This window comes from Microcebus murinus, chromosome 16, assembly GCF_040939455.1.
Source record: "Microcebus murinus isolate Inina chromosome 16, M.murinus_Inina_mat1.0, whole genome shotgun sequence".
Classification (NCBI taxonomy): Eukaryota; Metazoa; Chordata; class Mammalia; order Primates; family Cheirogaleidae; genus Microcebus; species Microcebus murinus.
In genome coordinates this window covers 41,090,619-41,118,212 of record NC_134119.1, presented here as the reverse complement: position 1 = coordinate 41,118,212, position 27,594 = coordinate 41,090,619, and the positions used below count along the sequence as shown (strand labels likewise).

General features: G+C 49.2%; 1 protein-coding gene across 1 annotated transcript; it reads left to right on the top strand.

Annotated features, from left to right (window-relative positions):
- Positions 1-106: 106 nt before the first annotated feature.
- On the top strand, positions 107-26,979 carry OVOL2 (ovo like zinc finger 2). The gene is made up of 4 exons (XM_012780166.2): positions 107-539; positions 1,209-1,432; positions 14,259-14,448; positions 26,317-26,979. Exons 1-4 carry the CDS (start codon positions 440-442, stop codon positions 26,631-26,633), a joined length of 831 nt encoding a protein of 276 aa, XP_012635620.1. The 5' UTR covers positions 107-439; the 3' UTR covers positions 26,634-26,979.
- Positions 26,980-27,594: the final 615 nt, after the last annotated feature.

Here is a 27,594-nt window from a genome sequence, read left to right as displayed (position 1 = left end):
CTCTTTTTAAAAAGGGGAGGGGGTAAGAACAGACTTTAAATTCTTTTGCAAACATTCATGCCTAAGGAAGGGCTGGAACAGGCAGCCCCGGCCGCCGGAACCGGTCGGACAGGTAGCGAGCTTGTTGACACCGTTATGTTGCAGAGCGCATGCTCACTCATAAGTTTCCTGGTGCCTTTTCTATTCCACCTTATGAAACTTTTTCCCCGGCGTGGTCTCACCCGCGATTTAAGGCATAGGTGTCGCCGAGCCGGAAGGCTGGGAGTCGCTAGGCGAGCGGGGGAGAGGCTGGGCCGCGTCGCGGCTGGGGGTGGAGAGAGAGGGCAGGCGAGGCGGGAAGGCGGGCTCCGGCCGCCAGGAGCCGGGGACCAAGCCGCCGCCGCCCCTAGCGGGTGGCAGCTGGAAAGAGGGGGCTGCAGTCGGGAGAGGGGACCCCACCATGCCCAAAGTCTTCCTGGTGAAGAGGAGGGGCCCGGGGGTCTCGATCCGCAGCTGGGATGAGCTCCCGGATGAGAAAAGGGCCGACACCTACATCCCAGGTGAGCGCTGCGCCGGGGCCGGGCCTGGGCGCTGGGCTCCCGGGTGGGGGAAGGGGTGGCGGGTCTTGTCTGCTCCTCTCCCGGGGCTGGGCTCCCCACCTCCTCCCCCTCTTCCGAGGGGCACGCAGGAGTCTTCCAGGCGGGGGAGGGTGGGGCGTGAGAGGCTGGAAGCCGGGACGTTCGGCGCCCCCTTCCCCCTGGTGAGAGCCTCTAATTGCCCGGCGGCGGGACCGTTGGCTGCAGCGCGGGCTGAGCTGGCCCAGGGAGGGGTTGAAAGCCAGCTGGGGCCACCTCTGATCCCACGTTCTCATGAGGGTGCCCAAAGGTCCACCAGCCCCTCTGGGGCTAGCTGGGGAGAGGCCAGACACGCCTACCCCGCCCGGAGAGGAAACTTGGCGCGCGGGGTCCTCCGCCGCGCACGGCACGCAGTTCCTCGTGGGCGCGGGGGCTGGCACTGAGGGCACGTGCTGAGGAGCGCCCTCCAGCACCCCGAACTAGCTCGGGGGGCCGAGCCGGGGCCTCCTAGCCCACCCCCGCGACGTTGCCCACTTGGCGGGGTGCCCAGGTCCGGGGCGGGGACGCGGCGGCACCGCCCGCAGGTCAAACTGCCGCGGGCGTCCGAGCCTGACGACGCGCGTTTGTCTCGGGGCGCGGCCCCTGTCCCCGCAGTGGGCCTGGGCCGCCTGCTCCACGACCCCCACGAGGACTGCCGCAGCGACGGCGGCAGCAGCAGCGGCGGCAGCAGCAGCAGCAGCGCGGGGGAGCCTGGAGGCGCCGAGAGCAGCTCGTCCCCGCACGCCCCCGAGCGCGAAACCCCCGAGCCCGGCGACGCCGAGGGCCCCGATGGACACCTGGCGGCGAAGCAGCGCCCGGTTGCCAGGTCGAAAATCAAGGTACGGTGTCGACTCTGCCCCCGCCGCCACCTGCACCACGCCCTGGCGTCAGGCTCCCGGGGCCGCGCCCCTCCCTGCCGCGCCCGCCCGCGCACCCAGGCACCCGTCGCGCCGCTCCTGCACCTGCCCCTGGGCCGCGGCCAGGGCGCCTCGGCGCGTCCTCCCGCGGGCTGGGCAGCCGCCCGCGCCGCTGCGCCCGCGGCCGGCTCTGAGAGGGCCTCGGTCCGCCCGAAGCCGGGTGCCCAGTGTGGCCTCTGGAACTGCCGAAAAGGCACCTTCCTCCAGCAGCCCTTTCTGCGCACAAGGCTTGAAGAATAACCGAGCTGTCGGGGTTCTTGGGGTCAGAAAGGAGGGACCCGGGCTCTCGGAAATTCCACCCCCTGGGATGCAGTTCCTTGCGCCTTGTGATTCTGAGAGTTTCACACTCGTCCTTGTGTTCAGGACAGTGGCGGCAGCTTGGCACATAGTAGGCCTCTCACAACAGCTATTCCCTCCCAGTGCCTGTTAGACAGGAGGTCTGTGCTTGGCACATTCGATTTGTCATTTCTCTCAAATCTTCTTGAATTAAATTGATGGATAAAAGAGTCCAACTGCAGGTTTCCTTAGCGCCTCTACCCCAATGGATTAGAGTGTCTGTTCCCCTCTGTGGTCGCGCTTCGGGGGCCCCCTTGAGTATTCTGGAATTGTAGGCAACATCTTAATCCGGACGCTCAGCTGCGCTTTCCTGGACAGAACTTCCATGATGGCCTTGCTCAAAAGTATCCGCTACCCTCCAAGATTAAGGAATCCTATTCCACTGACTCAGCTGGAGCTGGGGTGGGGAGTGGATGGGGGGGTAAGAATCACATGACCCAGTCCCTAGGCTAGCGTGCCATAGTGCGACGCTGTGTGCGCCGAAGGCCCTGGTATAGGTGGAAATTCCAGGGTGCTGCAGAGCGTGCCCGCCGCCCTGGCCTGAGTGGAGTACCGCCGGGAGGGAAACCCTGGCGTTTGCCGCGGGTTGAGAAAGCTGCGCGCATTTTCCTGGGAGAGGCCATCCCTCCCCTAAGCACATTCCTGGTTCCCAGGGTTTGCCTCCCGGGTGGGCCCCGGCGCATTTGGTTATGAATTGAGGCTTGAGGCTTGATCTGGAATTCGAAGGAAAAGATCTCTTTAAAGGATGCCGCCGGCACCGTGCGGGCCGGCTGCTTAACGGTAAGTATGAGGTTTAGGTTCAAAGTCAGCTGGCCTGAGGCTTTTCTGGGCCTGGTGGGGTTAAGTGGGAGGGAATTGTTTACCTGAGGCTAGTAGCTTTTCCCTTCGGGAAATTCTACTGTGTCCCACTTGCATATTTATGCAAGGCTGGAAGGACAATTGCAACGTTGTTTTGGGAGTGTCTGTAGCCAATTTGCCCCTCTGTTCCCCAAATGCCTGGATTCCCCTGGAGAGAAAGTGGTAGATGAGAAAGATCCAGTCTCTTAACCAACATTTTAGGTGATCTCTCTTTCTTGCCTGAGGCGAACAAGGCCATTGGAACGCTGGATAAAGGAATAAATAAACCAATTTTATTTCCAAGATCTTGCCTGTGTGCTAGGGGCAGGGAGTGGCACAGTTTGCTCCGGAACCGTTAACAAGAAGCCCTCATTCCATAGTTTTTATTTACTGAAGGGAGTTACTATTTACTGAGGATATTCGTGTTCCTTCTCTCTGCCACTACCCCAAGAAAGGAGACATCTTGGTATTAACTTGCTTCAAGCCTCCAGAATTATCAGTCTCAGTATTGGCAGTTTTCAAATGACTGACCAAATTGCCTGTGACTTAGCACGTTGTGTGACTCTCAAGTTCTTTGCAAGGAATGTTGAACCCGCAGAGTTTCTCTAAGAATTCGTTTTTTTAACAGAAGAGGAGGAAAGCAACTCAAGAATGAGGCCCATACATAGTGGATTGCTTAATGACTTAGTTTTAATAAGTTGAAGACGCTGGGCAGTGGGCTCCCAGGAAGGGCAGGTTTGAGCAAGTGCCAGGCACAGACAGGCAGCACTCATCCCATCTAACATTATAGAGTGCCTGCCATATACAAGGCAGCTGGAGCTAAAAATGCTCCCACCCTGGTGTTCCTTGCAGAATTGTCTGGCAGTAGCAGTTAAGCATCTAAGCTCTGGCTTTTTCTCTTCTTATTTGTGTGACTTTGAGCAAGTTGTTCATCCTTCTGGGCCTCAGTTTCCCTATCTGTAAAATGGGAGTAATAATGATACCTACCTCCTAGAGCTGTGAGGATGAATGAGTTAAGGGTGGAACGTGGTATGTGCCCACTAATTGTAGGTATTATTTGGGTTGGGAGGAGACACAATATTATTAACTCTGTTGCAGGAAAGTGAATGCTAAGCCTGAAGCACAAGGAAAAGTGTGATCAATTCTGAGTGGGAAGGTTTCTTGATGTGGGTTTGAAAGTTGTGGAGAAGGAAGAGGGGCAGCAGGCCTGAGGGAGGCATGGGTTGAGCCCCACAGCTGGAGCGTGGAAAGGACTCAGGTCTGGTGGCTGAAGGGCAGGAAACAGGACCTAATGGGAGGTTAGCTGACAGCGACGTACAGCAGTTTTTAACATCTAACATTTTTTTGCCTGCACCAGGGATTCCACAGCCTGATTATGTTGAGTGGAGCTGGAAAGGAATCCCAGGTGCAGGTTAGGAAGCTTGGCCTTTCCCAGCCTACCTGCCTTTTGACTGTGTGCCTCAGGATGGGCTGTGGAAGTGTTTCTTTACTACTGAGGATTCTGTAATTTACCAAACAGATTGGGGTGGGGAGATGATGTACCTTCAGGAAAGAGTGTCAAGTCCCTTTGAATCCTTTTGTGCTGTGACCCATTTGCAGGTCTCCTAGCTGTGGGGTAGAGAAACAGGAAATCAAAGGCAGAGCAGTATGTCTCTGGGGAATTTTGTAGAATTCCCAATAGTCTGGATTTTGCTGAATGCATCACCACAGTGTTTGACATTCCTCAGTCCCCTAGGCTTTCTCTAAATGGGTAGTTGGATCTATAGCTGAGCTGCTTTTCGAATTAAGTTAGACTAAAAATTAAGTTCCTCAGTTGCACTAGCTACCTTTCAACTGCTCAGAAGCCATGTGTGACTAGTGGCTACTGTATTTAAACAGTGCAGAATAGAATTTTTTTTTTCTATCGCCACAGAAAGTTATATTGGACAACACGGCTCTATATGCTTGATCAGATTTATTTTAGTTTGGTTAGAGTATGTCACAATGAAAGTGTCTGTTCTTCTTTTTTTTTTTGAGACAGAGTCTCACTTTGTTGCCCAGGCTAGAGTGAGTGCTGTGGCATCAGCCTAGCTCACAGCAACCTCAATCTCCTGGGCTCAAGCGATCCTCCTGCCCCAGCCTCCCAAGTAGTTGGGACTACAGGCATGCACCACCATGCCCAGCTAATTTTTTCTAGATATATTAGTTGGCCAATTAATTTCTTTCTATTTATAGTAGAGACGGGGGTCTCGCTCTTGCTCAGGCTGGTATCGAACTCCTGACCTCAAGCGATCCGCCCACCTCAGCCTCCCAGAGAGCTAGGATTGCAGGCGTGAGCTACCACGCCCAGCTGAAGGTGTCTGTTCTATCAAGAGGCACTTAATATTTGGTTCTCTCTCTCTCTCTCTCTCTCTCTCTCTCTCTTTTTTTCCTTTAGGGAGAGAGTCTTGCTTTGTTGTCTGAGATAGAGTGCAGTGGCATGTTATAGCTCACTGCAACCTAGAAACTCCTGAGCTCACAAGATCCTCCTGCCTTAGCCTCCCAGGTAGCTGGAACTACAGCCATACGCCACCAAGCCTGGCTAATTTGTCTATTTTTTGGTAGAGGCAGGGTTCTTACTTTTGCTCAAGCTGGTCTCAAACTCCTGAACTCTTGGCCTCCCAAAGTGCTAGGATTATAGGCGTGAGCCACCACACTGGCCTGGTTATCTCTCTTTTTGTGATGTTAGCAGCTGTTGATGCTCGGGGCCTAAATATTTTGGATTATTGATGTTCTAGAACCCCAATAAACTGGGTGTGGTAGCCCAGGCTATAATCTCAACACTTTGGGAGGTGGAGATGGGAGGATTGCTTGAGGAAAAGAGTTTGAGACTAGACTGGGCAACTTTAGGGAGATTTTGTTTCTACAAAAAAAAAAAAATTTAAAAACAGCGATATTCTATATTAGCTGATGTATTTCTGTAGAGAGATACTTCCTCTAATATACTGTGTGGTTTCCCAGTGGGATGGTTCATTTAGGAAAAGCAGAATAATGTTTGATTCCCTCTATTTACCTTCATTCATAAAACGAAGATAGTTGGTTGACCTGAATTCTCCAGCAATGGCCAATTAGTTATCTCTAAGTATTGCTAGGAATCATGGATTTAAGTAGTTTTTAAAGACCTGTCTGGGGAACATAAGCTCCACCCAAACTCCTTCCCTCTTGTCTTCTGTCTCCAAAGACAGAACTGAATGCCCCTACCCCTGCCCGCTTGTAACTTGCAGACCATCTTCCTGCCTATTCATTTGGCCAACCAGATTTCTCTTTTCAACTCTAGATCCATCAGAGCCAGGTAATGCTTCCTATTGGGCTTATGTTCCCCAGCACCCCAGTGCAGTAACACCTGACTCACAGGACATAAGTCAACATAGAACAAGAATATAGGGAGGGGAAGAAGTCAGCAGTCCCTAGACAGGAGTGACAGCATTTGGAGGAGAATGTAGGAAGCAAGAAGAAAAGGGAAATCTAGAAAAATGCTTGGAACGGATGCTTGATAAAGCTTAAATTAATTAAAAGGGGGAAAAAGAAATAAGAGAACAATATGTATTAATTGTACCAGTTTTAAACTTGAATGTAGGCAAAGTGAATTTTTATTTTTCAGAAGGACTATAATGGGTTTAGCTGCAGACAGCAGAATCCACTGTAGCTAGTTTAAGGAGAGAAAGGTACTAAATGGACTAAAGAAAGGCCAAGTTGAGCTCTCAGAAATGACTCTCAGAGCCACCCTACAGAACTGGGCCACCTAGGGAGCTGTGGCTGTTGGCTCCTGCATTATGATGCTTCTGCTATTGCAGAGTGCAAGAGCACTGCCTCTTGCCTGCCTCTGTGCAACTAACTCAGGGGGGAATCGAAATCTCCCTGTAGTGCTCAAACCTTAGCTGCAAAGGAGTCTGGGAAATGTAGTTTCTAGCTGTCTCACTTCTGCAGTACAAGAAGGCCTGCCACAAGGAGGTGGAATAGGTACTGAGCATCCATATTGGATCTACTACAGGAACCTTTAAAGCTTATGTGGCCCAATCTCTTTTTTTTTTTTTTTTTTTTTGAGACAGAGTCTCACTGCGTTGCCTGGGCTAGAGTGTCGTGGCGTCAGGCTAGCTCACAGCAACCTCAAACTCCTGGGCTCAAGCAATCCTCCTGCGTCAGCCTCCCAAGTAACTGGGACTACAGGCATGCGCCACCATGCCTGGCTCATTTTTACATATATATATGTATATATATATGTATATGTATATATATATATACTTTTAGTTGTCCAGCTAATTTCCTTCTATTTTTTTAATGGAGACAACGTCTGGCTTTTGCTCAGGCTGGTCTCGGAACTCCTGAGCTCAAAGGATCCACCCGCCTTGACCTCCCAGAGTGCTAGGATTACAGGCGTGAGCCACCACGCCCAGTCCCAATCTCCTTACTTTCAGGGTGGGAAAGGGAAATCCCAGAGAGTTTTTGTTGAGTTCCTCACAGTTGCTTGTGGCAAAGCTCAATCCAAGGATCCTTAATTTTTCAGCATTGTTGTATTGCATTGTGGGACAACTGTACCCTCCAGTATGGTAGCCACAGTGCACAAGTGGCTTTGGCGCCTTAACTGTTGGTGTGGGCAGTCCGATATTATGGAATCTGAAGCTATCCCTCACCATATGAGACGGACAAGGGATTCATACCCCTTCCCCCTCCCTCTCATCATGTCTAGACCTCCTGCGGACCTATCCTAAGGGAAGTGTAGATACAAGTTTTGCAGACAATAGACTGAGACATTAAAAATCTCAGTGTGGGCCGGGCGAGGTGGCTCACGCTTATAATCCTAGCACTCTGGGAGGCTGAGGCGGGTGGATTGCTTGAGCTCAGGAGTTCAAGACCAGCCTGAGCAAGAGTGAGATGCCGTCTCTACTATAAATAGAAAGAAATTAATTGGCCAACTAAAAATATATAGAAAAAATTAGCCGGGCATGGTGGCGCATGCCTATAGTCCCAGCTACTTGGGAGGCTGAGGCAGGAGGATCGCCTGAGCCCAGGAGTTTGAGGTTGCTGTGAGTTGGGCTGATGCCACGGCACTCTAGCCCAGGCAACAGAGTGAGACTTTGTCTCAAAAAAAAAAAAAATCTCAGTGTAGGCAACTATAAATCATATGGCCATGGGTAGGGTAGATCTCTGAGCCTCAGTTTCTTCTTCTGGGTTATAAGGACATATTTCCATTGTTACCTCTGCATTCAAGGAGGCTCTCCATCCTGCCCTGCTGGGAAGTTGTAACGCCTGAAGAAATGGTACATGGGACCAGGAGGGGACCTGAATCCCAAAAAGATTGAGGAAATAGGCTTAGCATGTTTTGAGCATTCAAACATAGCAAACATGTCAGTGGCGATCTTATCCAAAAGGCCACCAGAAGGTAGCCCTGGACTCACAGTATCCTCCCACAGGAAATGGGACCATTAGTTTTATGAACTTGTCTGGTGGAAGCATCAACAGAAAATAAAGAGTTGTTCTTTTTTGTTGTTGTTTTTTTCATTAGAAGTTTGAGAGATAAGTGATCTCAGCCAGCTTTGAAGTTAGTCACCTGAAGTCCCTGCCTCCCTGGATACTCCTGACATTTCAGCAGCCCCGATACAATGATTGGTTTGTTTTTGCTGCAGAGGTCTGTTTTTTAGAGGAAGAAATCTCAGGAGAATTTTGCATGTTTTTTAAAATGAAAGCCGAGACCCCACAGAAAACAGGGACAGTGAGCAGAAAACCACCAGTTTTGGGGGTTGGAGAGTTGCTCATTCTCTCTTTACCTTTCTTGCCCCAAATTAATTTCCAAACTGATGTTATTTCTCACCATCTAGGGTAGCTTCCCCACTTCATTAATAAGCCTTTTGCAAGGTATTTATTAGTTTTGAATTAAGGGTGAGACTATTAAGCTTTTTCAGGAGGTAGCGTGGTGTAAAACCACCCTGGTGGGTCTGGATGAGTACCTTATAATTAAATATGTTAATAATTTCTGTATCAGAACACATGAATATTGACAGAATAAAGTCTGTGCATATTTTTACATCAGCTCAGATCAGATTTCCCTGCCAAGGGAGATAGGCGAGAATGTTGGTTTTCATGATTATGGTATTTCCCCTCTTCTCATGGGAAGTATGAGAATATTGGCTTTCAGAGATTTTGGGATCAGAGTTGCGGATGAAGAACAGGGGCCTTGTGGCTCACTCTGAATCTTAGTTCCCTTTTTCTGCCATTAGAGAGAAAAAATCAAAAGCAAATTGAGAAACAAGGGATTTTGATGAATTATCTTTTATTTAGGATCATAGGATTTTGGAACTGGTCTAACTATAACAGGACTGATGGAGCACCAGGTCTTTTTTAAGTAGGTTTTCTTTTATTATTATTATTATTATTTTTTTTTTTTTTTTTTTTTTTTTGAGACAGAGTCTCGCTTTGTTGCCCAGGCTAGAGTGAATGCCGTGGCATCAGCCTAGCTCACAGCAACCTCAAACTCCTGGGCTCAAGCAATCCTGCTGCCTCAGCCTCCCGAGTAGCTGGGACTACAGGCATGCGCCACCATGCCCAGCTAATTTTTTCTATATATATATTAGTTGGCCAATTAATTTCTTTCTATTTATAGTAGAGACGGGGTCTTGCTCTTGCTCAGGCTGGTTTCAAACTCCGGACCTCGAACAATCCGCCCACCTCGGCCTCCCAGAGTGCTAGGATTATAGGCGTGAGCCACCGCGCCTGGCCTTAAGTAGGTTTTCTTATTTAATTCCTTAATGTATTTCCAAGAAGCAAATATTGATATTATCCATGATTTGCAGCTGATGAAATTAAGGCTCAGAGAAGTTAAGTAGCTTGCCTACATCCCACAGTCTGTAAGTGGTGGTACAGGAGTGGAACTTAGGAAGTTGGAAAACAGACCCTGGTCTTAGCTTCTTGTGCTGCTGAGGAGATCATCTGATACCATTTTGTTGTTTTATATGTGGGGAAATCGTGACCTAGGGGTGTTAAATGACATCCTACATCACACAGTGAGCCAGGTCTAGGTTTGTATTCGATCCCTCAGAGTTTCTTGTCTCTCTCTTGCACTATTGGTTTATAACTAACGTGACTAAGATGTAACTAAGTTTGGTCTACTACTTGTAGAGTGGAGGAACAAGGTAAAATTGGTTAACTCCTTTTTGAACTTTTAGGAGGTAAAATGTTAGGTACAAGCCTGTGTAAACAGAATAAAGTTTTGCCCGGTGAGCCGACCCATGATGCAGGGAAGGAGAACCAGTCCTCTGGCCCATGGGACATCATTCCAGGAATCAGATGTATCTCCTGTATCATGCAGCCCATCCTGAGAGAGAGCACGTAGACATGGGGCAGATCTGGTTTTCTGGAGAGATTCATGTGTTTATTACCATTCCAGTTAATTTATTCCTGCTTTACAAATAACTCCAAATTTAGTAGCTGAAATAGTTTATTATCATACCTCCCACTTCTGTGGAATGACGGGGCTCTGCTGGGCGGTTCTTGCTTGGGATTTCTCTTGATGACAGCTAGAGCTGGGGTCTTCTGGGGCTTGACTGGACTGGACATCCATGAGGGTTAACTGACATGGCTGGAAGTTGAGTAAGTCCCTATTGATGGACATATAGGTAGTTTCCAGCTTTTTGCTATTACAGACCAAATTTCAAGGCACAAGACATGTGCCTTGGGATATATTTCCTGTTTAGCAATTTATCTTACAAATATCCCTTCTTTCTGGAAAGTGAAATAGTCTGGTTTCATCAGTCATTTAGTTAACCTTACATCTTCAACAAGGCTCTCTTCAGACTTTAAATATAATTTGTTAATGTCTGGTGGCTGGATTGATTGTAAGTGTGGCAAGTGGGGCTTCAGGAAATAGAGGGTGCACCTTGGAGTGAATTCCCTAAATGAGCCACTTCTTGGTGACTCAGTTTTCTCTGCTGCGATATGGGGTTATAGGTGAAAGTGGAGAAATGGAAAAATTGCCTCTGCTCAGGGATACTTGGAGAATTTCTGGTTTTACTCTTAAAAAACAAAACAAAAACAGGAAAGGTTCCCCTGGGGAATGAGGCACCTCAGTCTCCAACCCCATTCCCCATTCCCATTTTCTCCCCTATTTCTGTGTCTTGGTCAGATGATCTTCTGGCCTTGTACTCCCTTAAATTGTCAACTCATTTCCCTTCCCTGGGCCCTTCAAGATTTTATTCGTGTCATACAAAATAATGCCAGCGATTTGAGATTTTCACTCTGGACTGTAATGGGAGGTATCTATATTACATGCAGAGCCTTTTAAAAATAGGAATTTACCAAAATGTTCAAAGTAAACAAGAGTTCGGGTTTTAACTGTGGCTGGCGAGTCCTTGGGCACATTCAAGAAGATTTCAACAGAAAGTTCTAGCTTTTACCTGGAATTAATTTTTAATTAGTTGGAATTACCAAGGTTGGTTGTCTACATTCTATTTCATTAGCCTCTCACCACCTCTTAGATGTCCTTCCTTTATCTGTGTAGACTTGGCCTTGAGAAGCTCAAAGTACTTAGAGGGCCATAGTTAGTCTTTGACTAGGAAGGGGACTGCTGGGCAAGGAGCTAGGAAAGGCTCGTGCACAGTGGGGTCTCCCTCAGGCTAAGGGCCAGCCCTCCCGTTTGGTGGGGGGTGAGGACAGTAGCTGTTCTGGGAAGTGAGGCAGTTGGGGATCCAGGACAGCCTCCCATTGGGTCATCAAACTCAACCCCTGTGGCTGTCTTCCCTTCCCCTCCGTGGCTCCCTTCTGCCCTCTAACTATATTCCAGCTCCATTAGGGGACACTGCCCTTCTCAGCCACCACTGCTCTCGTCATCAGCTGCTCTCCCAGGCTCAGGCCAGCCACGCTGAACTGCACACAGCTCCCATTCCCACCATCCTCTCCTGGAGGGCTTCTTTGCCATGGCCCCTCTCTTCTTCCTCATCTTTATCTGGCTGAGGAGCTCCCTTCCTGTAGAAGCATCTTCCATGCCCAGCGTAGGTGCCCTCCCAGGTACCCATTACACCTGGGCCTCTTAGATGTCAGTGGCCTCAGTGACTGTGCTGCCTCCAGCTCTGTGCACAGGGCCATTGCATGCAGATCAGGCACTTGTCAGTGTTCACCGAGGCAAATTAAGCTCCGAGCAAATGAGCATGCACTGCTGGTGGAGGAGGCTGCCTGGGAAACCTCGTTCTGGGGTCTTGTGCCTCCCTTGAGTCTCTTTGCATCCCGCCACCTGCTCCCAGCTGCCCATCAACGCACGCTCACTGGGCGCTGGCCCTGGGCTAGGTATGGGGCATGGGGTAGGGAGGCGGGGACGTGACTGAGCACTTGCTGGTTGTCCCAAAGGCCTTGAGTTTTAAACTGCGTGTGTAGCAAACCCCTAGAAGGAGATGGAATGAAGTATGAACTCTGTGAGGGCTAGCGTTCTAGTCCCACTTCTCAAGTGCGGTGCGTGGACCAGCCGCAGTGGCATCTCCTGGGTGCTGGTTAGAAATGCAGCGCCGCACACCCCTACAGACCCAGATCAGAACCTGCATTTTAACAAGACCCCCAGGGGGTGCGTGGGCATGCTGGCATCTGCAAGGCACTGGTCCAAGGGGGACAGCGAGCCTTTTGGGCATGGGCTGCAGTATTTGGAGAAGGCTGCAGCAACAAGGGAGCAATCAAGCTGGGCCTTAGGGGGGAGGACAGTGCCCAGGCTGGATGAAAGGAGGAGGGTATTTGAGGCAAGGAGAGTGTGGAGCCTGGAAAGGACCAACCTTCTTGCTCATGATCTTTGGGTGAAAGTAGATTTTTTAGGCCTTTTTATGAACAGAATTTTGGCAGAGCAATTGGATCTATCTACTAAAGGATCTGAATTGGTAACCTTTGAATATATCAGATCTTGTATTTTTCATCACATAAATATAGATTTAGTTTTCTTCTTTAGAGACAGCACTGGGCAGGGAGTCTGGACACTGGAGTTCGGTTATGGTTTAACTGATGATGAAGCTGTGGGATCTTGATCAAGTCATTTTCCAAAATGATAATTTTGCGTGTTCATGATTTTGTGGGTCAGGAACTAGGGCACGGCTCAGCTAGGCGGTCTTACTCTGGGGTCATTCACTCAGTTGGTAGCAGCCCTAGGTTGGGCTAGAAGGTCCAGTGAGGCTTTGTTCATCTCTGGCCCTTCGGTGCTCCTCCATGTGGCCTCTGGCTCTCCACACAGCTAGCTTGGCCTTCCTCACAGCATGGAGGCCTCGGACTTCTTACAGGGCAGCTGGGTTCTAAGAGGGAAGAAGTAGAAACTGCAAGGTCACTTAAGACCTGGAACTGGCCGGGCGGGGTGGCTCACGCCTGTAATCCTAGCAATCTGGGAGGCTGAGGCAGGCAGATTGCTTGAGGCCAGGAGTTTGAAACCAGCCTGAGCGAGAGCGAGACCCCGTCTCTACTATAAATAGAAAGAAATTAATTGGCCAACTAATATATATAGAAAAAATTAGCTGGGCATGGTGGCACATGCCTGTAGTCCCAGCTACTCAGGAGGCTGAGGCAGTAGGATTGCTTGAGCCCAGGAGTTTGAGGTTGCTGTGAGCTAGGCTGATGCCACGGCACTCACTCTAGCCTGGGCAACAGAGTGAGACTCTGTCTTAAAAAAAAAAAAAAGACCTGGAACTGATGCACATTAGAATCTAGACAAAAGAAAAAAAAAAAAGCCCTGGAACTGACACATCATTGCTGCTCTCTATTGGTCCAAGGGGTCATAAGTACACCCAGTGTCAAGGGGAGGAAAGTCGTGTCCATCTCTGGGTGGATGGAACAGCCTGCAGGTTCAGGGTGGAAGGAGTGGATTGTGGCTCTTTGGGGACTATCTGTAACAGGCTCCGTGGCGTCGTTAAGACCCAGACTCCTTCCTTTCTGCTTCTCCATCCTCAGGACGTGTTTCCACCTCTTGGCCCAATTACTGTTCTTTATTCTTGAACGTGAGGTAGCTGGAATCCTATGGTGTGCACTCTTTTGGGTCTGGCCATGAGGCTTCTGTTTTTAATCCCTAGCACCAGTGAGTCAGTAAAAGGTTGACCTCTGCGAGGCCATGCCAGCCATGAGGTCGGGGTGGGGAGAATGCTCAGGGAGTGGCTGGGTGGTGGGCTGGGCCCGTGGACACCTAACCAACCCCCAGGGGCAGGAGGATATGGGGACCACTCATTAAGTTGCTTGTCATTGGTTGCCCTGGAGGGTTTGCAGCAGGAATGAGTAAGGAAGGGAGAGGGCACCATTCTTTCCTCCCCAAGGAGATTTCTGTCCCGTGGGCCAGGTAGTTACACGACCATGCTTGTTGTAAAGCTGTTGTAAGGCAGTGTGACCAGCTAGAAATCGGAATTCTGTTCTAGGGAAGAAGGGGAGAATGAATACTGGGAGGAACCGCCAGCTATAGTTTCACCTTCCCCAAAGCCAAAACCTGCTTGGAATTTTCAGGGGCAGAAGCCATAGACAGGCCAAAGCTCGAGACACAGGGAGGCGGGTCTCCCTGGTGGGCCCACCGGGACGTGCCCACCTGCACGGGGACCCTCACGGCCTCTGTCTGTCCCAGTTCACCACAGGCACCTGCGGCGACTCGGTGACCCACAGCTGCGACCTGTGTGGCAAGGGCTTCCGCCTGCAGCGCATGCTCAACCGTCACCTCAAGTGCCACAACCAGGTAAAGAGACACCTGTGCACCTTCTGCGGCAAGGGCTTCAACGACACCTTCGACCTGAAGAGACACGTCCGCACGCACACAGGTGAGCAGGGGGCATGTGCTTTTGCACTTGGTTTTGTTATTCTGGCCAAGACTGCCTGTTCCTTTCCCACCGAAGAACCAAGTGGGGAGTATAGAGAGTGTCTTTCTGGAAAGATCACAGGATGGGGCATTTGCAACAACCTCCCCCCCCAGTCTGAGTTCACCTCCTGACTTTGCCACCTGCTGTGTGTGTTACCTTGGGCAGGCAAGCCACCTCTCATAGCCTGTTTTTTTGCCCCTGTAAGATGGGCATAATGACATGAGTTCTAGTGAGGCTCAAAACAAATCACTGGCTGGAAGTGTTCTGAGAATTACTGTCATGACACAGATTGTGGGGCTGGCATGGTTCGGCCTCCTGGGTCGTGGCTGCTGGAACGTGGTTACTGTGGTCCCACTGTGAGTATTTTATGCCTCTCTCTGGGGAAGTCACCCTATCTCAGACTAGAGTCCTGTTCTTCTCGAGGGGCGGGAAGAAGGAAATGCCCAGCTCCCTTCCAGCTGACCTGAGCCTCCTGCGTGAGCCCGGTGGGCAACACCTCCTTCCCTTCCTTCCCCTTGTGTCTCCTGATGTGTGGCGTGTGGGCCCATTCCACAGAGTCCCAGGTCCCCTCTGGCCTCCCTCCCAGACCCTCTGATTGGCCACAGCATCCTTACTTTGATCTTAGAAACATCTAGCGTCTGGGCCTCCCTGTTTGAACCCTGTTGTCCACACCTTAGCCAGAGTGACCCCTCGAGGAGGTTCTAAGAGTGCCACTTCCCTGCTGAGAAATGCCCAGCTCTGGGCAGGATGAAATCCAGACTCTACATCTCTCATCTCGAAGGGCTGCAAGCAGAGCTGCCACAGTCTGGATCCCAGTTTCAAATCCCATCCTATCCCAGCCCAGCCTCTCCTCCTGTCACAGGGCACCTCAGATCACCCCAGCCCACCCCCACCCATGCACCCCATCCGGTAGGATTTGCCGTCTGCAGTCCCATGATCCCGCTCAGAGTTTAGGGTTTCCCCTGGGCGCTTTGGTGGGGCTGGGAAAGTGCTTGCTCCTCCCTCCAGATGGGGCTCCGAGCTACTCAGCCCCCCACAGTGCCTTTCTTAGGTCCCCTGCATCCCATTTTCTTTATAGTTCATATCACACCTGATTGCTCTTAGAGCACCAGCCGTGTGCTGCCTCCTGGGCCTGGGAAGAGTGTCCTCCACCTTGGAGAGTGGGTTGGCATCCTAAAATGTTTCTTCTCTTTTTTTTTTTTTTCCTTTTTAAACACTTTTTCCAAAACGAACTTTTCATTTAAGTGTAACATACATCCAGAAAAGTACACACATCCTAAGTGCTTAGCTCAACAGATTTAGGAAGTTCTGCAAAGTGGACACACCTATGCAACTAGCAGCCGTACCAAAAAACAGACTCTTTCCAGCCCCCAGAAGTCACTGCCCTTCCCAGTCTCTCCCTCCTGCCCTCCAAGGGGAACCACTATCATGGCTTCTCCCACCATGAAATTACTGTTGCTTATTTTTGAACGTGAGGTAGATGGAATCCTATAGTGTGTGCACTTTGGGGTCTGGCTGTAAGGCTGCTTTTTTAAAATCCCCAGCACCAGTGAATCAGTAAAAAGTTGACCTCTCCAAGGCCAATGAGGTCAGGATGGGAAGAATGCTTAGGGAGTGGCAGGGCACTGGTGGGCTGGGCCCGTGGACACCTGACCCCCAGGGACAGGAGGATATGGGGACCACTCATTAAGTTGCTTGTCAGTGGTTGCCCTGGAGGGTTTCTTGGCTCTTCCTTTCTGGGGATGTCCTTGAAGACATGGCCTGATTCTCCTGCTAGACTCTGTGGTCACTCCCCAGCCGTGGCCTCTAGGACATAGTGAAGGGGGCTCAGGGAGCATGGCTGGCTGTTGGTACCTTCAATTGAAGGAACGCTGAGCTGATGGAGTGGCCTCATCTGTGATTAATTCTCCATCGATGGGGGCTAGCAAATACTCGGCACTGACAGCTCCTTAGAGAAGAGTTTACAAATTGAGTCAGTCACACAGTAGCGAAGAATTCCAGGTCTGAGTTAGCGGACTGTGAGACTTTGTCTAAATTACTTATCTTTTCACCTTAGTTTTTCCATCTCTACAATGGGCATGACGATTTTAATTCCTATCACCTAAAGGGATGGTTGTGAGGTTTCGGGATAAAAATTACATATAAAGTGCTTTGTACATTGTAAGTGCTTAGTAAATATTACTTAGTAGCAGTAGTAAACGTTGCAATAACTGGCAGAGGTTTCCTGAGGACGTGAGGTGTAACAGGCCCTAGGACTCAGCTCTGTGCTCATGGAGATCTCAGCCAACAGGGAGAAATAACTCAGACATTTGACTGTGACACAGCAAAACAAAAGATGTGCCAGACAGAAGAAAAAGTGGCACATACCACTTGAAAGTACTGGAAGGTGCATTCTTTCTGACAGCATACCAGGGAGGCTTCTCAGAGGAGGTGGCCTTTCACCTGGGCCTTGAAGGATGAGCAAGATTTCTGTGGTCAGACAGAGGAGGAAGAGCATTGCAGATGGGGAGTGTCTTAGTTTGGGTTGCCCTAGTAGCAGGCCCTGATGCAAGGATTGGGTGTGGGGAGTTTATAAGGGAAATGATCCCAGGAAGCACAGTGAGGGGTGGGGAGGGGAAGAAGGGAGGGCCAATCAGAGCATGTGAATAATGAGTGGGTTATCGCTGTGGGCAACCTGGGCACAGTCCTGCTGGGGACCCTCTAAAGAACCCCATGGAATGCACTCCAGGTTGCTCTGTCAACCCCCATTCCTCCTTGCTGGGGGGGTCCAAGGTCCTAGGACCCTCAACTCCCAGGCATTTCTTCCCACCCACTGCCTGTCCCATCACTGTCTTATTTCCTGGGGAGCATCCTTAGGCAGAGAGACGCAGGGACTGTCTGAGATGAGGGGTCTGGGTGGGACGGTGACAGTGTCTGCCCCTGGGAGGCAGAGAGTGAGCAGGTGAGGGTGGCTCAGCAGAGAATGGGAGACCTTTCAGAAGGTAACACAGCTCCAGATGGAAGCAAGCTGAGCATGGTCACTGTCCTTCATGCCAGGCCCTCAGTGTCTCCTGTCATCTCAAACTACCCCAAGAACTCGGTCCTGTTATTACCCCCATTTCACAGATGAGGAAAACACGAGGCTCAGGGGGCTCAGACAACCTTTATGTGGTGAAGTTGGGAACCATAACTGGCTGGTCCCAGAGTTCATGGTCTTTTATCTTCTCTAGAATCCCCTTCTCCGCCCCCTCTGCCTCCCAGTGCCTTCCTCAGCATCCTCCCTGAGGAGGGAGCATCATCAGCCTGCCCCATTGCAGTTTCTAGAAGCCTGCTTGCTTCTGGAGGAAGATGAGATAAAGGGAAACTGTGAACCTACCATGAACTGCACACTCCAGCGTGGGGTTGTAGTAGGTTGTAGAGGAGCCTGTGAGCATATGGGTTCAGTGGTGCTAAGATACCCTCTGCCCACAGAGTGAGCAAGAACCTGCACGTCCTTGGACCTGGCCTGAGGTGCCCAGGTTCTCTCCATCTCCTGCTCTTCTAGTGACTCTTATGGGGGTGCTGAAAATCACTCAAGTTGGTGAATAAAAAACATCTTCCACCTGATGCTTCCCAAAGGCTTTTACACAGTTATGCCATTAGGGGAAAGGCTGGCACTTGGGCGGCATCTAGGAATGGAAAACAGAGCTGTGTTGGCCGGGACAGCAGCCGCTGGCCACGTGTGGCTCCTGGGCCCCAGAGGTGTGGCTGGTCCAAGTTGAGGGGTGTTGGAAGTGTAACATGGACACTAGATTTCAAGACTTAAGGCAAAGAAAGAACATAAACATTTCAATGTTTAATAGGGATTTCATGTTGAGATGGTAATATTTTGGATATATTGAGTTAAGCAAACTATATTATTAAAATTCATTTCACCTGTTTCTACAAGAAAATTTTAAATTATAAAGTGGCTTGCATTTTAATTTCTATTGGACAACACTGACTGATAATTGCAATCTATAGATAACCATTTTAAAAAATTTAATCATAATTCAGCTGGGCATAGGAGCTTAAGCCTGTAATCCTAGCACTTTGGAAGCCCAAGGCAGGAGGATCACTTAAGGCCAGGAGTTCAAGATCAGCCTATGCAATATAGCAAGACCTCATCACTACAAAAAAATAGAAAAATAGGCCAGGTGTGGTGCCACATGCATGTAATCCCAGCTACTTGGGAGGCTGAGGTAGGAGGATTAAAAATAAACAACAGGCCGGGCACGGTGGCTCACGCCTGTAATCCTAGCACTCTGGGAGGCCGAAGTGGGAAGTAGGAGGATCGCTCAAGGAAGGTCAGGAGTTCTTAACCAGCCTGAGCAAGACCCCGTCTCTACTAAAAATAGAAATTAGGCCGGGGCTGTAGCTCACATCTGTAATCCTAGCACTCTGGGAGGCCTAGGTGGGCAGATTGCTCGAAGTCAGGAGTTCGAAACCAGCCTAAGCAAAAGGGAGACCCCATCTCTACTATAAATAGAAAGAAATTAATTGGCCAACTAATATATATAGAAAAAATTAGCCGAGTATGGTGGTGCATGCCTGTAGTCCCAGCTACTCGGGAGGCTGAGGCAGTAGGATTGCTTGAGCCCAGGAGTTTGAGGTTGCTGTGAGCTAGGCTGACGCCACGGCACTCACTCTAGCCTGGGCAACAAAGTGAAACTTTGTCTCAAAAAAATAATTAATTAATTAATTAATTAATTGGACAACTAAAAATATATAGAAAAAATAAGCTGGGCATGGTGGTGCATGCCTGTAGTCCCAGCTACTTGGGAGGCTGAGGCAGGAGGATTGCTTGAGCCCAGGAGTTTGAGGTTGCTGTGAGCTGGGCTGACGCCATGGCACTCTAGCCCAGGCAACAGAGTGAGTGAGACTCTGTCTCAAAAAAAAAAATGAACAACAAAAAATTTTATCATAATTTGAGTCTTAAAATAATTAACAGATAAGATTATGGAAATGTTTTGGATTTATTTCCCCTGCCTTGATCTATTTTCTGATGGAGATGTGCCTCCAAGGAATAATGGACCAGAAAGAGGCTTCTTCACACATCAGCTGGTAGCCAACTCCGGCAGGCCATGGTGCTGTGAGCTGGAGGAACAGGCCAGCTCTGCATCTCTTGAGCTCTGTCCGAAAGGGACGGTCAGTACAGTGAGCAAAAATGTGGGGTTCTCGGACATTGTTTTAGTTGATGTGAACCAACCTCACCGGCTCCAAAAGATCTCACCAGAGTTCAGTGGGAATTTGGTCTCAGCCTTTGACTGAGCTGTGAATGTTGGGGTTTCGCTATTGACAGTTATAAGTAATGTTGTATTTAGTCCAAACACAGAGATATAAACATTAACATAAACACAGCAGACAGTTGAGTGAGGGGTACATTTGCTAGCAGTCCAGTTAGACCAGTCTGTGACCAGTTTAGAGACTTATCTGGGACCCCAGGGCACTTCGTTGGAGAATCATAGCTATGATGTAGATGAAGTGGGCAAAAACAGTGGAGTAGAGAATCAGGGTTAATCTGTAACACCGACCACCGACACCCCCTCCCTGCCCCCCACCCCGCCCCGCCCAATCTCTTCTTATCTCCTGCAACTCCTGAGCAAACAGGGAACCTAAGGAAAGACTCAAAACATAAGGAAACATCTTGAAAAAGATCCAGGGAAACTAGAGCCTGAAAATGTCTTGCATTAATATCCAAGCAGATGAAAGAAAAGATTAGAACTTCTTTTTTGGATACGACTTCACCAAGTAAAGGTAAATCAGAGGGGTGTGGGGGCTGTGTGTGTGAGAGAGAGAGACAGTGTGTGATGGGAAGGGGGTGTTAGTCAAATGACATCTGACTGAAGACTGGAAGAAGGAAACCAACTGGTGCAGAAAAAACCCATAACGTTTTGTGAAAATATGTCAGCAAACAAGTGGCTTTAGGTTGTCTCGGGCTTCCAGGTCGTCTTGGGTCGGATTTGAGGGTGGAGGAGGAGGGTGGTGGGACAGGGGGCAGAGGCTGTGCTCTCAGCTGGAGTCCAGCCTCAGCCTCACCCCAGGGGGCTCTGGAGTGTGAGTGACGGACCCCCGAGTTGACCCGCTCCATTTCCACACCCGTTTCAGGCAGACACTGGCTGAGGGCAGGCATTCCCCCGGGCATCTGGGGGGGTCACTCACCCGGTGCCCATTCCTTAGAGAAGAAACAGCCAGGCCCTGTTAGCTGCCGCCACACACACGACAGCTAGGGACATGCAGGGGCCCCAGGCCAGGGGTCCGGGTGGGAACCAGCTTCGTCCATTCCACATGATCGAAGGAGTTGCTGTTTTACAGTGACATTGACAGGGTCCCTGAGGCCAGTGTGGGAAATGATGCCTGCTGACTCAACTCAAGTCCCAATAGAGGAGGCGTGAGCTTTCAAGAAACGAATGCATATTCAGTTCACAGCCCGGGGAAAAAACATCATGGGCCTGTTTTTATAGAATATTCTTTTGGATTTATTTAAGTGTTTTAGGTTGAACCAGCTGGGATGCTTCCTAAGAATGGCTGTTCGTTGAAGTAGATGATTTGCTTTTGATGGGGGAGGGGGGACCTGTATTTTAAAGTAAAGGATAATAACCAACACTTGCATGTGCTGGACTCTGCACTGAGTGTCCATGCCCTCCCTGCCCCAAGTGTGGTCCGCAGCCCAGCAGCACCTGGGAACGTGCGGGCAGTGCAGAGTCGTGCCTAGGGAGTGGCCCTGTGTGCCAGGCTTGGTCACGTACAGCACTTATGGAAAGTATTTTTATTTTGCTCATTTGTAAGATGACAACTTATTCTGCAAAAGACTTCAGACAGTATAAAAAGCTATAGAGAAGAAAGTAAGCCACTGTAAACAGTGGAGTGGGGTTCCCCACTCAAGTCTTGGGCGGGGGTTTGGCTAGGGGACGTCATAAACCCATGTCTGTTATGACTTTACACTCTGACTCATTCAAGGCACCGGCCATTCCTGTGGAAGCTGCTGGATTCCATAGAGAGGAATTCAGATTCTCCAGGTGGGGGGAGGGGGGGCAGGGGCCAAGCTGCAGTGCTGGGGTGCCCATGGGATGCCTCTTGCCTTATCTGTCTGGGGCTACAATGAGAGGGAGGAGAAGGCTAACAAATCCCATCTTGATTGAAGTAAGAAAACAATGGTGTCTTTGTTTGGAGCCTAAAGGGAAGAATTGACTGGATTGGGGAAAATGCAGATTGGGAGTAGTTTGAAGCGGGGCAGATGAAGGAAAAGGAATTAAGTGACCTCCACTCCTAGTGGCCTGAATGCTGTCTTGCAGCACTGCCTCCTCTAGCTCTCAAACTGTCTCTCCTCGCTGTTTCATTTTTTATTTTCCTTTTATCTTAATTTATGTTTCAGCTAAAGAAAAGTAATTTGTTCATTAGGGGCGAAAAAAAATTAGGACTGCTTAATTTTTTACACCAAGTTCCACTTCTACTCCTGGAAACAAACCACTGTTCATTATTTTTCCCCCAGAAGTTTTGGATGCACATTGCTTTTTTCATGTAGTATATCTTTTGGAGCTTGTTTTGTATCTGCACAGATAGACACACCTCACTTTTTTTTTTTTTTTTTAACAAATGTCAGAGCATTTCTTAATACAAAATCGTGACAAAATTTTCAATGTGGAGGCACGGTACTTTTCCTGTTCCCAAGTTGATCACACCTGTTCCCATTTGCAGATTTCTTTTTTTTTTTTTTTAATTTCAGGCAATACTACCAATAATATATTTTGTATGTCTTTTCCCTACCAATGTGAGTCTTTCTATGGGATCATTTCCCTGAAGTGGAATTTCTGGGCCAAAGGGTAGATACATTATGATTCTTTATGGACATTGCCAAATTGCCTTCCAAGGAGATTGCTGTAAATGTCCACTCCCACAGGAAGCCTATAAAAATCTTCACATTTGGATAAAGGAGCAGTTGAGCTATAGCAAGGAGAGCAAGCGGAAAGTTCCAATAATGAGGAATTTTCTTTGGGGATTTGTGATAGGAAGTTTGATTTGCTATTAGGAGTAGAAAAGTTGAAAAGAAGAAACTCTTTTTGATAACCCAGCAAACAATATTTTTTGGACTAGGTAATACAGGACTCTGGCAGACTGTAAGAAATCTCCTCTCTCCTCTACCAGCCGCCTAGTGACCACATTTTAAAAAATTATCCTTTTTTATTGTTGTGAAATAATAGCCCCCCAAAAGCACATACAAATATAAAAAGTGTACATACTGGTGTAGTTTAAAAATAAATATGAACTACTCATGTGCCTACCAGCTAGCTTATGCATGGGGCATATTTGCATTAGGTTGAGCTGGATTGTAAGCTCTTAAAGCTGTATCCCATTGAGAACGTGGCATATCTTGGCTAATTCTTACAACAGCTATACAAAGGGTGAGAATATGATCCCCATTTTACAGGTGAGGAAACTGAGCCATGGAGGGGATTAAGCAACCTGCACATGGACTCAGTTAATGAGTGGCAGATCTGCAGTGCCTGGCTTTTCAATGGCCTTGGACTCTGGTACTCGTGTAGATATCAGTAGGTTAATGATGTCTGGTGCACGGATGGTGCTTTTCAGTTCTTGTATCTTGCTTTAGATGCAGGCAAGGTTGGCGTTTGCTCGAGAGCATCAGGATGGGTAAGCCCTGATGTTTCTTTCAGGGCTGGGGTTTAGCATCAGACCCTCTTGCCCAGGACTTCTCTCTGGCCACATTCATCCCCCTGAGCGTGTTGGGAATGGGGGTTCTCCAGGAGGGAGAGGCTTGTTCCCAAGCCTAGATAGGGTCCCCAAGGGGCTGCCACATGACAGTGTCTGCCTGCACCCATGAGTGAGGGGTAAATGGTGGTATTTACACGGGGGTGTGGAGGGGCAGGAGTGCTGGGGTGCAGAGCAGCACATTTTTGTCAAAATCAAAAATGCCATACCTAGAGCTTCCAGGGCCTTCCATCTCCTTTCCATCTGCACGTCTGCAAGTCACTCATCCTCCAAGCCAGGCTCAAATATCACCTCCTCCCTGGAAGAAAACCCCACACGGCTGTCATCCGCATTCTCCATTGTCGTAATGGTGTGGGGCTTTAAAATCTTCTAGCCTTTGCTGTCCAGGTCTTGCTGGGTGCTCGCCCCACAGAGAATGCTCAGAGGGTGTGTTGAATGGAGAGGGGACCGAGGCTTGGCCCTGTGCACACTGGGCTTAGTTGTGGCATGGCTGGCCTCTCCTAGGGAGCACTTCTCCTTCCAGATCACCTTTGGGGGTGGGAACCCTCCGAATTTTGTTGTGTCCAGGTTAAAGCCTGATGTAAGTGTACTGGTTTCCCCATATTTTTGGTTTGGATGTTTCAAAAGAGCAGCAGGTCATTTCCATTAACTGTTGGAAGGAGCACCTGGTCTCCAGGTGAATTCCTGTTCTGATGAGTTGCAGGTTTGAAATCAGGTTTGTTGCTTGATCTGCCAGGGGTGGCGGGAGCCGGCTGTCTGCCACCACGTAAACACAAAGTGTGCATTACAGAGCAAACATGAAAGCTAAAGTGGGAAAACTAGTCCCAAAGAGGTGGCCTGTCTTTCCTAGGGCCAGGAGGGTTCATCCATTCATTCAGTATTTTGTTTTGTAAAATTGTGCCTTAAAATATTCTTTACCTTGATCACCGAGTTTTTTGTTGTGCCCTTAAATTTTGTGCCTGAGGCAGGGGCCTTCCTCATGTCAACTTAATCTCAGCCCAAGAATAGTTTTAAGAGAAAAAAGGTCAGCCAGGCGAGGTGGCTCACACCTGTAATCCTAGCACTCTGGGAGGCTGAGGCGGGCGGATTGCTCCAGGTCAGGAGTTCGAAACCAGCCTGAGCAAGAGTGAGACCCCAGTCTCTGTTATAAATAGAAAGAAATTAATTGGCCAACTAATATATAGAGAAAAAATTAGCTGGGCATGGTGGTGCATGCCTGTAGTCCCAGCCACTTGGGAGGCTGAGACAGGAGGATCACTTGAGCCCAGGAGTTTGAGGTTGCTGTGAGCTAGGCTGCCGCCACGGCACTTACTCTAGCCTGGGCAACAAAGGGAGACTCTGTCTCAAAAAAAAAAAAAAAAAGGGAAAAGGTGGGAGGTCTGTTATCCCACTCCCCAAAGAGCCACAGTTAGTGTGAAAATTATCATTAATACTGGAAGGTGTTTGGAGGTGGCGAGCAGAGAGAGAAAAAAGGACCCAATGGCCTTCCCCACATTCCAGACCCTCTCTCCAAAGCTTTGCATTATTAATCTTTGTGTGTGTGTGTGTGTGTATAGTTTGTTGAAAACATGAAGAATCACAAGAAACTGTTGACAGTTGGGACTGAAGGAAGAAGAGATGCATGGGGTGAAAGAAGGAGCTTTTATTTTTTTTAATTTAATGTTATTTTGCACCTTAAACCTGGGAGCATAATACTTTTAGATATAAACAACTAGTTACATTTTTTCAATGTAAAAATAAAATGCAGCTTCCTAACTCCAGCCCTAGACCTAGTGCCTGGGGTCCCTGAGGCAGTCCCAGGAATCTGTATGGGGCTTCAGGGCTTCCCCCAGGTGGCAGCCCTCCCGTCCTAGGCTCTGAGATGATCTGAGGGCCCATACAGACCCATTCCAACCTTCTGTTTGATTGCGAGGTTCCTGTCCAGCTGCCAGGTCTAGGGGCGGCACCTGACCTCAGGCAGGGCCAGAACCAGAATCTTACCACTGGTGGTTCCCAAAAGCCAATTAAACATTGGAATGTTCAGGGACATTTGTTAAAAATACAAACTTGTGATCCCTGCCCCAGACCCCCTAGATCTCCCAGACCCACTGAATTGGTCTTAGGAGAAATGAGTTAAGATTTCAATAAACTATCTAGGCTATTCAGAGGCTCTAGCAAGTATGTAAAATACTGTCTGTCCAAGCTCATCTAAATAGTCTATGACACACCCACACGCACACACACGGTCTATGCTTACCTTTCTTTCTCTGACCTTCTGACTGCACACGGCCGGGGCGAGTGCCCAATAATGGAGGCAGGAATGACTGTGCTTTGATAGGGCTGAGCTCCCTCCCTGGTGTATATTGTACATGTCACCTCTCGCTAGAAGGCAAGTCCCACTAATTCTAAAGCCAGCACAAGATCTAGTTTGGAAACGATTTTCATAACTGTAGCAGATGCCACTAGTATCCTGCCGATGTCCTCAGCCCCTGCCATTTCTGGGCACACCTGTCCAAGTTGCAGCTGCCCGCCCCCGCAGCCTGAGGGCTTTCCCACCGTAGCTCACTCTGTCTACACGAGGCAGGCCAGACATGCTGGGGAGTGAGACTTGGCTCCACCCAGGGGCTGCCAGGATCACTCTGAGGGCGTGTTCTGTGCTGTCTCCCGAGCTGCCCAGCAAGATGGGACCCTGGTGCCCCTCACAGTGACTGGCTCCTTTCCTGCCGTGCCCTACTCCTTCATTCCCCTACAGGTGCTTCCTGGGATCGCTTCTCAAATAAACTACTTGTACTGGAATCTTTGTCTCAGGGTCTGTTTCTCGGGAAACCTACACCAAATAATACAAAAACAAAGTGTACTTGGCCCACTTTAAAATAAAATCAGGTGTACAAGTTGGAAGAGTAAAAATCTTCCTCCCAAAGGCAGGTGGCATTTTTTTGCTGCATTGGCACCCATTTGTGCTAGGTTTGCCCGCGCGGACGTTAGACAGCTTTGTCTCCTGCTCTAATCGCTTTCCTCATGTTGCCGTGCATCCTTGCTCATGATGATTTTTTAGTGGCTTCATAGTCAGGAGGCTCTGGCTTGGCTGTGACCAACCGATGATGTATCTGCCCCTCGTCCTTGCAGGCATTCGTCCCTACAAATGTGATGTCTGCAACAAAGCCTTCACCCAGCGCTGCTCCTTGGAGTCCCACCTGAAGAAAATCCACGGGGTGCAGCAGCAGTACGCCTACAAGCAGCGCAGGGACAAGCTGTACGTCTGCGAGGACTGCGGCTACACGGGCCCCACCCAGGAGGACCTGTACCTGCACGTGAATAGTGCCCACCCGGGCAGCACGCTCCTCAAAAAGACATCCAAAAAACTGGCGGCCCTTTTGCAGAGCAAGCTGCCGTCCGCACTCCAGGAGAATGCCAACTTGAGTGAGGAGGAGGAGAAGCAGTGAGGAGGAAGAGAAGCAGGAGGGGAGACACCAACGCTGCCACGTTTACACGGACTTTTAGTTTTCAGGGTCCCCTGCCCTACTGGCTCTTCTTAATTATAAGTGTTCAGTTCACCTCTCTGTCCTTTTGGGAGATGGGCACAGTAGGGCCCGTTCCAAAGTTGTCAGTTATGGTGGCGATGTCAGGCCCTGTAACACGCATGCCATCAGACACAGTCACGTGTGTATTACCAAAGTTTGTTTTCCATACTCCTGATGGCCAAGATCACCGTGCAGGATTTTCACACATGGAAGGAGAGGTATTTTAGCTCATTACGGTGCCTTGAAATAAAAGTACTTCCACTTGAAATGCTACTCGAGCAGGGAAAATGAATTTTATTATTCCGAAAGACTTTGCAGAAATTATTTTAATAGATGAAATGTTCTTGTGAAACTTTCTTTAAAAAGCAAAACAGGGCCGGGCGTGGTGGCTCACACCTGTAATCCTAGCACTCTGGGAGGCCGAGGCGAGTAGATCGCTCAAGGTCAGGAGTTCGAAACCAGCCTGAGCAAGAGCGAGACCCCGTCTCTACTAAGAAAATAGAAAGAAATTAATTGGACAACTAAAAATATATGGAAAAAATTAGCCGGGCATGGTGGCGCATGCCTGTAGTCCCAGCTACTCGGGAGGCTGAGGCAGGAGGATTGCTTGAGCCCAGGAGTTTGAGGTTGCTGTGAGCTAGGCTGACACCACAGCACTCTGTAGCCTGGGCAACAGAGTGAGACTCTGTCTCAAAAAAAAAAAAAAAAAAAAAGCAAAACAGGCCAGGTGCAGTGGCTCACACTTGTAGGTCCCAGCACTTTAGGATGCCAAAGCAGGAGGATCACTTGAGGCCAGAAGTTCAAGACCAGCCCGGACAACATAATGGAGACTTCATCTCTACAAAAAAATAGAAAAAAATTAGCCGGGCATGGTAGAACGTGC

Excerpts from the sequence above, each read along its gene's own strand:
- OVOL2 (XM_012780166.2), top strand. The coding sequence starts at position 440 with ATGCCCAAAGTCTTCCTGGTGAAGAGGAGGGGCCCGGGGGTCTCGATC. Across the intron at positions 1,433-14,258 it reads TTGCCAGGTCGAAAATCAAG|TTCACCACAGGCACCTGCGG; the intron begins GTACGGTGTCGA and ends TGTCTGTCCCAG. Across the intron at positions 14,449-26,316 it reads ACACGTCCGCACGCACACAG|GCATTCGTCCCTACAAATGT; the intron begins GTGAGCAGGGGG and ends TCGTCCTTGCAG.